Source organism: Neodiprion virginianus, chromosome 5 (assembly GCF_021901495.1).
Source record: "Neodiprion virginianus isolate iyNeoVirg1 chromosome 5, iyNeoVirg1.1, whole genome shotgun sequence".
Lineage (NCBI taxonomy): Eukaryota > Metazoa > Arthropoda > Insecta > Hymenoptera > Diprionidae > Neodiprion > Neodiprion virginianus.
In genome coordinates this window covers 9,105,012-9,119,885 of record NC_060881.1, presented here as the reverse complement: position 1 = coordinate 9,119,885, position 14,874 = coordinate 9,105,012, and the positions used below count along the sequence as shown (strand labels likewise).

At 37.0% G+C, this 14,874-nt stretch overlaps 1 protein-coding gene across 2 annotated transcripts in view; it reads left to right on the top strand.

Annotated features, from left to right (window-relative positions):
• Positions 1-2,372: 2,372 nt before the first annotated feature.
• The window catches only part of LOC124305272 (cationic amino acid transporter 3), a 17,872-nt gene continuing 5,370 nt past the window's right edge, over positions 2,373-14,874 (top strand). Inside the window, exons 1-3 of one of the 2 annotated variants that reach the window (XM_046764509.1) lie at positions 2,373-2,722; positions 13,457-13,740; positions 14,406-14,534. In XM_046764509.1, the coding sequence (XP_046620465.1) occupies positions 13,506-13,740; positions 14,406-14,534 (364 nt within the window). In that variant the 5' untranslated portion in view covers positions 2,373-2,722; positions 13,457-13,505. Of the gene's footprint in view, positions 2,727-13,456; positions 13,741-14,405; positions 14,535-14,874 lie in introns of both variants that reach the window. The other variant, XM_046764510.1, reaches the window with a different exon arrangement.

The window sequence follows — 14,874 nt, the reverse complement described above, 5'->3', positions numbered from 1 at the left end:
CCAAGGATATTACATGAATATTTTGTCAAACAGTCGAGGGATATTGTCGTGTTTTTAAAAACTTTGGAAGTATTCATCGCTTGTGATTGTGCAAAACTTGGATAACAACTGAGCAAACTACAATGAATCCGACAGTAGAGACAATTTGGCAGTCGCGATCTATTTGTTCACATCTAAGAAGTTGGTCCAATGTTCACACGTTAATCTGCCGTCGATTTGAATTTTATTTATTATTTGACTAACTTGACCTACTTTAAAAATTTTTTGTTTCAAGAAGTACCATAAAAAATTAACGCAACTGGTGAACATTTTTTAGCATAGTTTTCCAGAAATTTTCAAAGAAACGTTGGTTTATTCGTATGAAAGTCAGAGTTTTTCTCAGTCATAAAGAATCGAAGCATCCGACATTCACACAGAGAAATGCATAAACTCGTAAAATTTGGTGTGCATCAATACGAAGAGAATATAATTTTAGTTGGTATTCTCGTGTCTGCAGCTTCCAGCACTTCAGTTTGACTCATGCAGGTAGCGTTATTTATAAATTTTTTTTTTTTCATTAGCCTTTAGCCTGGTTGACGTCACTTTCAACAGAGATGATCTCTGCTTTAAGTAATTATCCTTGTACTTTTCGGCCATGTCAGTTCAGAGAACCTCATTAGAATTTAGAATTAGCTTAATTCGAAATTGAAAACCAGACACTAATCCTTTTCCAAAATTTTTGGATTCTACGTTTCGTGAAACGATTACGTTTCGGTGGGATCATCGTTAATTGTCACCGCATATGAGAATGTTGTACACTTCGTTATGCCTCGTCCTCAACGTCAAATATGCCTACCAAATGCGGTAGAAAACACGTTGAAAAGTTGTTGCATAAAAATTGCAACGCTGACTGGAAAACAAGTTATTATAAAGTGCGATTGAAATAATGACGTAAGAGACCATCAGAGATTCGTACAACCATATTTATTAAAAGCGGTTAAACAACTCTTTCTAGATTTCTTGAATCCAACGACGTGGATTCGGATCCAATGAAATCCAGGGTTTGTTGCATTTCTGATCAAGAATTGAATTAAAATAGAATGGAACAGCATATTTATTCATCCATAGCAATGTTGGATAATATTACAATTAAACATAATCAACAAAAAACGGTATATAGATATAATAAACATTCATAAATACATGCCACAGGTAGGGAAACATGAGTAAATTGTTAAGAACGTGAATACTAAAAAGAAAGATGAGCGACATGGACAATAAAAACCGGTTACTTATAACCAGAACTAAGGCTAAACTAAACTAAACTAGTGTCTAAGCTATTTCTGCAGAGTTCTCAGGGTGAGTCTGAAAAAGATACTCTCGTAGGCGGGATCTGAATAGAGGGAGTGAATAATTAATATGTTCGGTTAGAATCGAGGGTAGCGATTCCCAAAAACAGGGAAAGGTCGCCGATAATTCTCAGTGGCGAAAATGGGAATGAAAAAATCACCTCTTTCTTAGGGAATAGAGCATACAGGTAGGATGATGAGCTCGATCGGATGACTTCGAAAAATAGCCGAACAACCCGCGATCACGGACACAAAGTCTCACTCGGTATGGAGTGAATTATACACAGGTAGAACGAATAATAACTGCCCAATCCGCAGAAAGCGAAAGAATTGAGGGGGAATAAATGTGGTCCCTGGATCCAAAGGCTCCGGTTTCGGACGATACACGCGTAAAGAATCAAAACGAGTTTGCAGCTGTGAGAAGAACCTATTGGACAGGATTTGGACAGGTGATGAGAGGAAGGATTTCGCCGACCGGCGAGGAGTGAAGAGGAGATCAAACTCTGCGAGAAGTTTGACGGGAAAATTGTATGCGTGTAATTTTTAGTTCCGGTTACCGCCGTTTTTTTGGGGGAAAAATAAGAGATATTCGAAAAAATTTTTTTGCATTTTTTTCCTTGCTTATTAATTCTTAAAAAAACATTTTTTACAAATTTTTCACGCCGCACGGTGGCGCTGGGGAAGCCGTCATTGTACGGACGATATCTTCTAGTTTGACAAGAATTTTTTTTTTCAGGTTTCATCCACGGAGAAGGCCGGATTTTTTCTTCAAAAATTTTACTACCTATTCTTAAAATATGTACAAATATACCCTTGAAATTTTTAAATAATTGACAAAGCAGTTTTTTGTTTCTTTTTTTCTAAATTCCCAAAAATCGCCTTTTTTTAGGCTGTCACACTAGGTGTGCCCGTTAATCACGGGTCTGTTATTCCAGCGGCAATTCCCCCCCCCCTCCAGTCGTTAAAAACGGCAGGCGAAACGCAAGCTTCCCCCTACTCGCGAAATTTCCGCCGTTTGGTTCGAGCCGCCGATACAGTCTTTCGACGTACTCGATGTCTTTTACAATTTCTAGACGCAAGAGTTTAAAGCCTCGAGTACTTTAGAGCGGACGTAACTTTCGCAGAGCAGAGTTTCAATCCGCGTCGCTTTACTCGCAATCGGAGAGCAGCCGATTCGACCGCATGATCGATTCGGGTGGAGACCCAGTTTTTTTTTTTCACCTGGTCTCTGTTATCGCAACTTCAGAGCCCGCGCGGAATTCCGCGTTTCGATTATCTACTCGTTTTCGTTCTCTTCCTCGACCGTAGACTGAAAACAACGAAGTTCTGTCTGGTGCGAAGTCTCTCTGATCACACTCTGATTCAACTTCAATCATCACCGCCGAAGAACCTCTGTGAGTATGTATAAAAACAACACTAATCATTGTATCTACGTACAATTGTGACGTTAGACGCTTTGCTTGATGCACAATTGTCACGCGAAACTTTGCTTCTACTTGGCAGAAACTGTTGTCGTATAATAATTACATACCGTGTGCTAGAATGCGTAATGCGAAAGAAAGTCGAGTATTCTCTCACGAATTTCAACAATTTTCACTTCGACCCGGTCAGATCGCAGATATTTAAAGACTATACATATACGTATATCTGAACGTTGTCCTATTTATCATTCGAAATTTCGAAAGCACATTTTTCGCGCTCGATATTATACCGCATGGATGCGGGTATCTATATGTATGTAACAAATTAGAATTCTTATATTCAAGGCAGTTTCACAGTCTAATTGTTTGGTTCAGTAATTATTCAAATGACACTGAAAAAGGAGTTGACTATGAATGCCGGTCATTCGACCCGAAGTGTTAATTATCCTCTTGTATTGTGCGCAGAAAAATTTTCGGCTTCTTAAGGCATGATTGTCTGTAAAACGAGTGAAACAATTCCGATGGAGAGAGAAGGGAACACGCGATATCTTGTCTACCTGTAACGTACACTTTGTGACGCCAGAGATAGCGGAGTACTTTCTTAGCTGATCGTGGGATCAGCGAGTGCTTAATTTTTATCTGACAAGTGACGGCGAAATTGATTGATTGTTATCTCTTCCGATTAGTGGAATTCACGGGTTTCCAGCACACGCGTCCAGGCTCCTTTCCGCAATTTATCATAATCTAAGGACAGGCGAGTATTTGCGAATCAATGATCGATCAGCGATGACAAAATCTATAACACATTGAATCCCATCGAGTATCGAGACGTTATCGCATCTACGAGACAAATGTGCAAATTTGTCACACATATGGGATTATTCGTATTAGCACGATTAGATTTGAAATTTATAACTGCAGGTGGATATAATATACCATTCGGTGGAAGAAAATTAGTTTTATACATTCCTAGCTCCTTCAATTGCTGTTTAGAATTCATACTTGCGGAATAAATTAATGCGTAGATAAAGCGACCAAAATTTTAACTCGGATATCGTGGCCTACAAACGTTACAGATTTCTATGCGAATACCGAAGGCCGGTTGTTACAACAGCGGACCTAAAACGCAGGTCGGCTGTCTTACATTTCGTGTGATGTAATTGCGCGCATAACTCACACTCGCATCGAACAAGGAGTACTTAAGGGCCTCGAACTCGGGGTTCTGTAATTATAGATCGATCTTCAGTGCCAAATATCATTTTCTAGGATATGGAAAATCTTTCATTTTACAACTCGATTGTAAATGATGAGCCTTCCATGCAATATGCTCGCATAATGTACTTGGACTATCGAAAATCGTACAACTTTCTAATTGCTTGAAATAACAACGATTTCGACGAATTTCGAAATGCTTACTAATTTACAAGCTTCCGATTGTTCAAGTTCAAATTTTAGATAAATAATTTGACAAAACAATTCGTAAACATGCTCTCTGACCTCTTTGGGAACCAGATTATTTCCAATTGCATTTTGTTGTACAATTGAATGAAAAAGTAAACTCTTCGATTTTAAAATGCAACGCGAATCTTTTCAAGATCCGTTTCGAAATCAACTGTAATACCTAATCAATGCTCGAACTACACAGTTTGGCATTTGTAACGCAGAAAGCTTTTCGAACTTTGGAATTGGTGGCTATTTCGAACGATGCGAACATGTTGCGTGAAAATCAAAACCATTGAGGAAATACATGAAGCGTATAATTGGTCGAAGAGGATTTTTGATGAAACCATGGATATATTTACCTTGTAACTATGGTGAAGCTGAATCTGCGGATAATACTGCAGAGAACCTGGATTGCGGATAATAAACACTCTCAGAATGAATGGCACCTGTAATCGAAAAGGCAATTGGGGTTTGCAATGAAATTTTTTTATTTCATATTCTTGTAGGTTGGAAAAAAATATTTCGGACGTATTTTTTATTTTTTCGATCGAATAAAAATTGCCATTAACATAACAGATTGAAAACTATAACATTGTGACGTCACCCATGTTAAGATATATCTATATATATTAAAATCAGTGAAATTCAATCACCTATAACATGAAAAATTATCATTTTTAACGAAAAACAAAAAATACGTCCTCATTATTTTGGCTTGCACTCCATTATGCACCCTTAAAAATGGAAAAAAAAATTTCATCGGAAACTCCAATTTCCTGAATGTCCTCTCCTGCGTCATAAAATTTAAATGCAAGCCTTCTGCGTGTAATTTATTCTGATATTTATGTCGGGGGAAGTTTTTCTTTCATTTTTTCCTTCCTTACCTGTTTGACATGCGAAATCATAATTGACGGGATAAGTTGATCGCGTGATTTGTGTATCATAAGACCATGCCCAGAGGGCTATCAAATTATCTAAGGTAACATATTCGTTCGATATTTTATAACTCTTGTGTAATGTATATGGGGCATGTCACGTCAAAGTCAAAGCAACCCCTTTGATTCTGATTATTTCTTAGTACGATGTTCTTACAAACCCAAAAGGTTTGTAAGATTTATATACAAAGTAGTTTTTTAAATCTTAAAAAATTCACACTGATTCTGTGATTCGAAATATGATTCTTGAGCAACACGCGATAATGGGTTCTCAATATTTACTACTTTCTTCGCAAGTTTTCAGTTTTTCCACGAAAATGGTAGTTTTTCGACTTTTTTTTTAAATTTCACCGTTAACTAAAAAAATCTGAAAAAATAATCCGAGACCTTTTTGGCACCGTATGAACATCATACTAGAAAGTGATTAAAATCAAAGAGGATGAGGTACATGGGCTAATAATTCGACGTGGAATGCTCCGTATAAATGTATATAAAGCACAATACGCCAAGTTCAAATATTCGAACGAATATGCGTTTTTTATCTTACGTATGATTTAGGTTGATTTATTTTCCTTATTTCATTTATTTTCCTTATTTTCAACAGAGAGTCAAACAGTTGTCGACTTGATCGCGTATAGGTGTAATAAATAACAACGCCGACTTAGTTAAATTCAGGAACCTTGAAATATCAGTTTCCGCATTATTATCACTTCTTTACTTATTATCGTTAAAAAAGGAAAGAAACTGATGGAACCGCAGATTTCTTGGGTTTTTTCTTACATAAAGGCGAACCGGTAGAGTGACTTCCGTGACAGGACGTCAGTATTGGATAAGTGTAATTAATATTATAATTGTAAAATTCTCTTAAAAATGGCGAGGTCAAGTTCCACTAAGTGTGATTACACACCGAAAAAATACAATTTGTTATGGTTATCAGAAAATACTGTTTAACTGGGTATCTTTACAATAACGTATTAAACATTGTCGATATTGCAAGAAAATGTGGCAAACGTAGCGAAATAGCGTAATTATACTTGTCAATACTAGACTTTCTGGTTATTCCGACATTAAAAATGTTTGTACGGTAGACTAAATTTTTCAGTTAACTAACGCCTAAATCGAAGTTACAAATGAGAATAATTAAGGACCGTATGATAATCAGAACTAGAAATTTCACTCGGTGTATGTAATGTTATTGAAAAAATGTCAACAAATTTAGAAGAAATTTAGAAAGCTTTCGTATGCTTCGAATTTATAGATTGAGAGAAATTTTTTATTCCAGTTACCGCTCAGTCCTTGACTATTTTCATTTTTTACCACAATCGAAAAATATAATTCTAGGTAGAAAATGAAAATTAGTTTTACACCTGTTACAAGAAATTCTAGTATCCGCTAGTTACCATTCTTTCTCATTACGATCACTGTTACTAGATTTTCTTGCAACTTTTGCGAAAATTTAACGCTCGTGCTACGATAAATTGACGTTAAAGCCTTGTTTGACTAAAAAAAACTGATTTTGCATTGCAGTAACCAAAAAAGGATCGACGATAGCGCGAAATATTTACGCGTGCCTCGTTTTTCGTAATTCCAACAACATTGAAACAGTTTTTTTTAACGATACCTGTTTTACTCAATTTTTCTAGCTACTGTAACAAATGAAATTTTCCTCAGTGTGAAATTTTTAAAATATATGCCAACTATGACACAACAAATTGTTAAATTTTCGCATCTGTACGTTCGTTAGAGATTGAAGGGAATTTCTTTAAAGTTCGGTGTTAATTAAGAGGCAGAGATCGATCGATGCATCGCGACGTTGACGTATCTAGACGCGTATCATGATCCATTGTGATTCCCGTAAGTCCGCAGCGCGCGAAATTACGAAACTCGTACACAACATGTTGTTCGTACCTCGCGAAGCTGGCATTGACACACCTGTATTACCTACCTGCGTAACTGTACGATAGATGCATACAGAGTGCAACCGTGATAGTTTATTTCGTAGTCTCTTATTGCGCGTTACAACGGAGAGCCTGCATTGCAGAAGCGGCTCGAACTGATCATTATACGTGCACGAGGCTGCAAGTAAGATAAAATTTATTTGCCGTTGACAGTGCAGAGACGGTGAAGAAACGATGACGGCTCGTTTCAGTGCGTAATAAATTACGCCTGTAATCCAGTGCCAAAATCGGAGATTCAATTTTCCTCGTCTCCTTTTGTATTTTTTAATATTTGCCAATCAGCTGCCCACGCATCGACGCTGCTTTCGTTTGCAATTATCCAGGTTTTCGTGGTAATTGAATGCCTCGAATAATTCGAAGCTGCGATCTTAACCGCATCTTCAAGTGTATTTAAAATTAGCTATCGATGTTTGCCACTCCTTTGCACTTTCATCGCCAAACGAGATGCCGGTGCGACGGCAAATATTTTATTTTATTTCATTCGACTTTTATTACCTACTTCTCATTTGCAAAGTTACATAAGGAGGAATTCTTACTTCAGTTTCTGCACACTCTACGTCTAAATGTACGGAAAGGTGATCGGCGTAGCTGTATCGAGATACCGAAAGACCTTTGCGGACTTCTGCAAAAATTCCTCGGCTCGGCCTCATTTTTCAAACCAGTTTTTTACAGCGATCAGTCGAACGCTGTATAACTTAGGTATACATGGCTTGGCCGATCGGGGACACGTGCAAATCAACGCTCCGGCTCTTTTCAAAAAATTTTCGCCATCCAACAAGTAGGTTTTGCAATACATTATCGGATAACTTTCCCAGATGCGTGCGACGGACGCGAAAAACAATCGGAAAATTGACTCGCCAGAGCGAATGGTATTAAAAAATGAAGTGAATATTCGAGTAATTCAATCGCGGCTTTGAAAATTGCGTTAAACTAGATGTTCGTAAAAAAAAGTTTCTTCTCTAAAACAGCGGAATAGAAAATTAACATTCAATGTTATTCGAGAATCTCGAGGAAGTTTAATTGCAATCATTTTTCTTGCTGATGAATGTCAGTTTATTTTCTAACAATGCCGACAACTCGATTAAGCAACTGCGATTCGTCCTTCGGAATATACGTCGAGGAAATATTTCCAATAAAACAGGAACAGACATTTAGTCATCGCTTTTCGAAATATGCGGAATTTACGTAGAGGAAAAAAGAAAACACTTATTTCCTTATTAGAACGTGTAACGACAATTGCAATTTACATAAATCATATGCATTGCCTGATATTACGGCGAATAAGAGGGTAATATAATTTACTATCGGTAATAAACTGACAAACTTGTGCGATCATTCGATAACGAATCGTAACACAGTTTCAAACATGGACACTTGGCAAAAATTGCCAACTATTACACAGCGGATAATTTGCTCTTACTTTCGCAACGAGGTGAGGTTATATTGTATCGAATACAGCGCTGAGGGAAATTTTTAGTTCCGGTTACCGCTCAGTCCTTAACTATTTTCGTTTTTTAGCGCAATCGAAAAATATAGTTCTAGGTATAAAATGAAAATCAGTTTTCTAGCTGTTACCAGAAACTCTAGTATCCGTTACTATTCTTTCGCATTACGATCACTGTTAATATATTTTCTTGCAACTGTTGCGAAAATTTAACGCTCGTGCAAGAATAAATTGACGTTAAAGCCTTGTTTAACTAAAAAAGTAGAGTAAGCCTTACAAACTGATTTTGCATTGCAGTAACCAATAAAGGATCGACTATAGCGCAAAATGGTTAGGCGTACCTCGTTGTTCGTAATTCCAACAATATTCAAACAGTTTTTTTAACGATACTTGTATTACTGAATTTTTCTAGTTACTGCAACAAATGACATTTTTTTCAGTGAGTCTATTAACAATTATACTTATTAATCAATTCATCGTTTTCAAGCTCCAGACTTGAGTCACTCGGTTTCATTATAATTCACGAATTCATCCTTTCTTTTTCTACGCGGGGTCAACTTTAACAATTTTTTATGCTCCTATGATACCCGAATAATGTGTATGTAACGCGAGTATGTTTTACGCGTTTTCCCATGCGTCTTTTTCGTGCACAAAGTACCCGTTTCTATGCCGGTCGAGTGAGTCTGCGAATGCGCATGCGCCGCGTACCGAAAAGACATCTTTTAAGTCTGCACGCATGCGCTGTCGCGAAGAAACCTGACACGACGCAACCCTAACCTCAATTTCATGCTTCGTTTTTCGCCTCGCGTCTTCGGCTCACCTTCGACTCATATCGCAAACTTACGCTCGGCTCGAAAAGACCGAGTTTGCCTCCTCGTTACACAATCTAACGCTCGTTTTCTTCGCTTCTTTGTTTTTGCCTGTCAAAAAAGCTATGTTACGCCACGTTTTGTCTCGTCATTTTTAGCAGTTGTTAATATCGCGTCTGCAAAACTGATTAGTGTCTCGTATAATCTACGCACTTAAGCCAGTGAATTTTTCAATGATACGCGTGTCGCGTGCTATGATCGTTATAATCTTATCACAATCACGATAAAATCGACGCATTTCTTACGTTTGCAATTTACATATCTTCACAAAGCGTCGATCATTCAAATATGTTTTTGTTTTATATCGTATCATAACACACAAAAAAGCCGGTTGAATTTACTAAATATGGTGATTAAGTAAGACAAAGGAAATATTATATTAATTGAAATATAAGTGGTCTCACTGGATAACACAACTTGTTTTTCTGACCAATTTTCCTCTTGAATCAAATAACATTTATACGATTCGCAGAAACGTTTCGTTCGACATATTTTACGATTGTTATAACAATTTATAATACAACGCTGTGTTTCGTAAATTGAACAAATCCTTTCACTGTGCGTACATTGAATAACAGCAGAGCGGGTTATTCAAAGAGAAAAGTGCAAGTATTCCAGCCCGGAGGAATTTTCAACCAAATACAAAACAGAACGGGCTGTTTAGAAATTGAAAGGCGTTTACACCGTTATCGTTATCTGCTAGAAACTTATCTGCACATTTCAGCGAAGCATACATAATACGAGGGGTTAACGTCCGTCGTAGAATAATAAAGCGGTTGTATACGATTGATACACAAAAAATCCCTCAGGCGAACATACGTGTAACCTGTTATACATTTGACGCATCGATCACGCAATTGAGTCTTTGGAAATTTTGTCTTACGTATTAATAACAATTATTGCCATGTCATTCCCACTTGTGAAAATTTCGTGCCAGCAACGTTTCGGTTTCTTAAGTATCCACCAACTGATCTGGGACAGCAGCAGCGAAGTGATTTTTTATTTACCTTTTATCTTCACGTGCCCTCTTGTTTCACTTTCACTTATCGTTTCCCTTCACCTGTAAATACACTTGTTCGTAACTTTTCGTTTTTCTTCGCATAACAGCAGCGTCGTTATAGTCCATTCGTTCGATCTGTGCAACAAACATTCAGACTTTTGAAAGAGCTTACGTGCCGGCCGCGTTTGTTATACATATTGTAACACATTATAGGTTATTTACATCGTTCGTTGTATAGGTGGAATATTGAAATCTGACGGTTGATTGGGTCAGTTTGGAAAAAAATTGATTATCCGTCAAATGTTGATTAATGTGAGAGCTAATTAAGGCCAGTTATCTGTGCAATAAGTCTGTAGCGATTAAAGTATAAAAATTTCACTGTACTGCATTATTGTCAAAGATATAAAGTCGAATCGATCAAATTCAAAATTTTATCAGAAAAGTGTCAAATAATATATACGACTCAGGCCTATACTCGCTGCTCCTCTTATCTTCAGCTGATTTAACAACCTCGGCTGGTTCTTAAAACGATTGAAAAAGGTGGGGGTAAAATTTCAAACTTACGATTAGTAAAGATTGAAAGAAAATCTCCCTGCAAATATCGGCCAATCTTCTTCGAGCTTCCGTTGACTAGCCTAGTTCTCATTCTTCTTCCTCGCAACATTTTCTCGTAGAAAAGCAGTACAAATTGGCGAACAGAGTGGACATAAAATCCGGACTTGTAAAGGTACGCCAAAAGAAGTAAAGTGAATTTAATAGAAAGTTAGAGCGATTGCAGCTGCTGCGCGTTTGTATATCGACTTTATCGTATATATGCGTGAAATAATGTAACGCAGTGCTGATTGTAAAATGTCGGGAAATTAAATCATCAAATTAATTAATAATTAAAATGCCTGTTCGAGTTTGTTAGATAAAAGATCCGCATAAGATATCGGCTGGGATTCTCGATATGCATCGATGTACATAACGTCAGATAGTATAGGCTATCAGTTGTCATTGTGGGCATAAATTGTTTAATCTACCGCGTATCGGCCTTGTCACTAAATACTTTGTGCTCCATGTTAACTTGGCGCACGGCCCAGCGTCTCGACGTCTGGTTCCTTTATCTCGCAATACGCGATAGTGCAAAATCGGCTGAAATCAATATTCAAACAAACGTTTTCAATTCAGGTCACTACATTCAGAGCACATTTTTCTTTCCTCGATTTTTAGATGCAGCCTTGACGATAGGAGGCTTCGATAATACCGGTGTAGGTTCGGGTTTTATGTAACCCATTTTAGGAAACCGATTATCAGTGATCGCCGATAACAGCCGGGTTGGAGCGAATAAAAGGATCGTCTCTTCAGTTATCCGGGAGAAATATTAGGGCCACTTTTGCTAAGACGATATTATATTACGGATATTACAACGACAAAGATGCGTTCGATATTCAAAGTGATATAGAACTCTTCGAGTATGGATCATTTCATTCGATACTCTGTGGATGTAATTTACGAACATATCTATAATAAGATATGTTTGTTTATATATCATACGCATTACACCATTCATAACGAGAGAGCTCAGCCAGACACGAACAGACTTCCGACTAAGCTCGTAAGCTTTTATCGCCTTTGCTATCAAGATATGAGTAATTACACAACGGTTCTTACACACGTGTTCCTCTGGGCTGAGAAAAACCGTACAGTTTATTACGAACCCACGTTGTAAGAGTAAAAAATGCAGAATATATCAACGATATTTGACGTATTGTACGGAAAATTATTGGCATTGACTCTGATCCTTGAAATGTTTCTATCTCAATGAATACTGATTATGCATATGTTTTTATACAAAACGAAAAGATTTCAAAGTCGGATACATTGATCACACTTTTGCACTGTCTAAGAGTTGCGAGTCATCCGAAACTCGAATCTGTACGATTTAGAGATTATCGTTTCGGTAAGTTTTCAGTAAAAACAAAGTCAACGACTTTTCTCTTGAATATACAGAGAATTTCATTTAAATTATCTACAGTTTAGGTATAGTCATTACTCTTATGAAATGCATGAAAGAGATCAATTTGGGGCTCACCAAAAACACATCATTTTTCTGAAAGGAGATCATTTTTTCCTTTTCGTATCAATTACACTGAAATGAGTTCTACAAATTCTAAACTTTAACTGACCGAATTTATTCTAATAACAAAATATATGCAACGTGATTGGAATTGTTACTTCTTCTGTTATCAATATTTACTCACAATCTCTAACTATATTTGCCCTGAGTGTATGCTCGGTGAACGTTAATTGTACATCGTTAAAATCAACCATGGGAAATAGATCAAATTAAAACAAGTGGGTAATTTGGCCGATGTTGATGGGTCAGCCTAAGGACTTCCCGCTTGGATATGCGTTTCGAGTTCATAAAACATAAACAAATTAAATCTTTCATTTTATTTTATCGTAATGATTTCCCTTTAAATAACAGGAAAATTATTTGACCCATTAACTCCAAAATCTGCTTAGTTCTGACCTAAAAAATGACCGCGTTCATCGAGACCGAAATCATAAAAATCTGTTGATCGGTTCTTGAGATATCGATTTATGACTTTCGAAAAAACAAAAAACCTGACTTTGAATTCGTGATCAACGACCCAAAAATCCATACGGTATCAATTTTCGTTCAAATTCGTTCATCAAGGTATACTTTGATTCTATTTATCGTAATTGTGTTGTTTAAATAATTAAAAAAGTACTGAACCGATAAAAGCCAAAATCGGATCAGTTCTAAATTTGGAAAAGCTCCGTCGATTGAGACCAAAATAATTGAAATCCAATGATTCGTTCTCGAGATATCGTCGGGAAAAAAAATTTATTACACACACGGAGGCACACAGGGTCCAGCCGAAAATGATCGTAGGTGATTATCTAGATCCTGAAACGTTGAGATCTTTCTGTGAAAACAGAGAAACGGGAAGTTAAAAAATGGCATAACGTATTAGCAAGTCGGAAGTTCCCTGTTAGATTGTAAATTCCTTGCGCGCATCGCTTTTCTGAAACTGATTTTTCTTTTCAGATAATAAATTAGGGAGAATTGAATTCCAACGCTGAAATATTGGCACAAAATGGCAGCGAAATGCTGGGCAGCATTATCCCGGCGTAGACTGGATTCGCAGGAAGATATCACGGCTGATACCGCTTTGTCTCGATGCCTCGGTTTGCTTGACTTGACGGCCCTTGGAATTGGTTCCACTCTGGGTCTTGGAGCGTACGTCCTTGCAGGAGCTGTCGCGAAAGATACCGCCGGACCTGCAGTCTGCATTTCGTTTTTGATAGCCGCAGCAGCGTCCGCATTGGCAGGCACGTATAATCATGACGATTGATTTTTAATAATGAAAAACCCCGTTTTTAATCAGTTTTGACGAGGGGTTGGTTGGCCAATAATCGGTTCTTTTCGTTAATTTAATTTCGGGATAATCGTGGGTATTCATCAAATTATTGTCCTCGTAACTTGCCAAGATTTCTTAAAAAAAAATAAAAAAATAAATAAAATAAAGTACAGAAATACGAAATACCGAAATTATACCGTGATCAAATAAGCTATAAACATTGACGCTTCAGTTCGCGTTGCTTCGAAATTGGTAAAAGTCTAAGGACGAACTTGCAATTCGAAAAAGTGATAAAATTGCAGATCGACTTATTTCGCGAAAACTTTAAGGCGTAGAGTTCTAAAATTACAGGATTTTCGTACTTCGGTGTACGCTGCGATCTGTTCATTTATCAACTAAATCGAAATTTTTACACCACAAAGCTGGCCGAAGGTTCAATCATCGGCCATATTATATTTGTAAGCAAACTTTCACACGAAACTATAATTTCATTTTCTCAAAGAAAAATGAATCTACGCTGTTTATTTTATGATGAAAAATTCACCAAGCAACGTGCCGAGAACGATAATTTTTTCTGTTAACTACCGCTGTCGAAGTTCCCTTACTATTTTTAACCATATCCTTACAATGTTTTAGGATTATGCTATGCCGAATTCGCCTCACGAGTACCGAAAGCAGGTTCTGCTTACGTCTATAGCTACGTGACGGTTGGAGAATTTGTTGCCTTTTTGATCGGATGGAATCTCATCTTAGAATACGTAATAGGTAATTATACACATATACTCATTTAACGTATAATATCTGGATCAATGTGTATTCTCTACTATTTTCTACTATTTTCAAATCATTCTTCAATTCTTGTTCAACTTTCATCCTCGGTTCTCTTTGTAATTCCATTTAGATTTCCGTGATCATCGACCAAAATTCTACAATTAATTTTTTGCAAATCTCTGAGATAGACTTCTTTTTCCGAGAATGTCTGAATCATCACGTCTTGTGAATTTTATCGATTTCCAACCACACGACCAATGATTAACCGTAGTACCAAAACCAAGAAATATAATCATTCTCGTATCATTTTTTCGTCATAATCGCTCTCGCACAG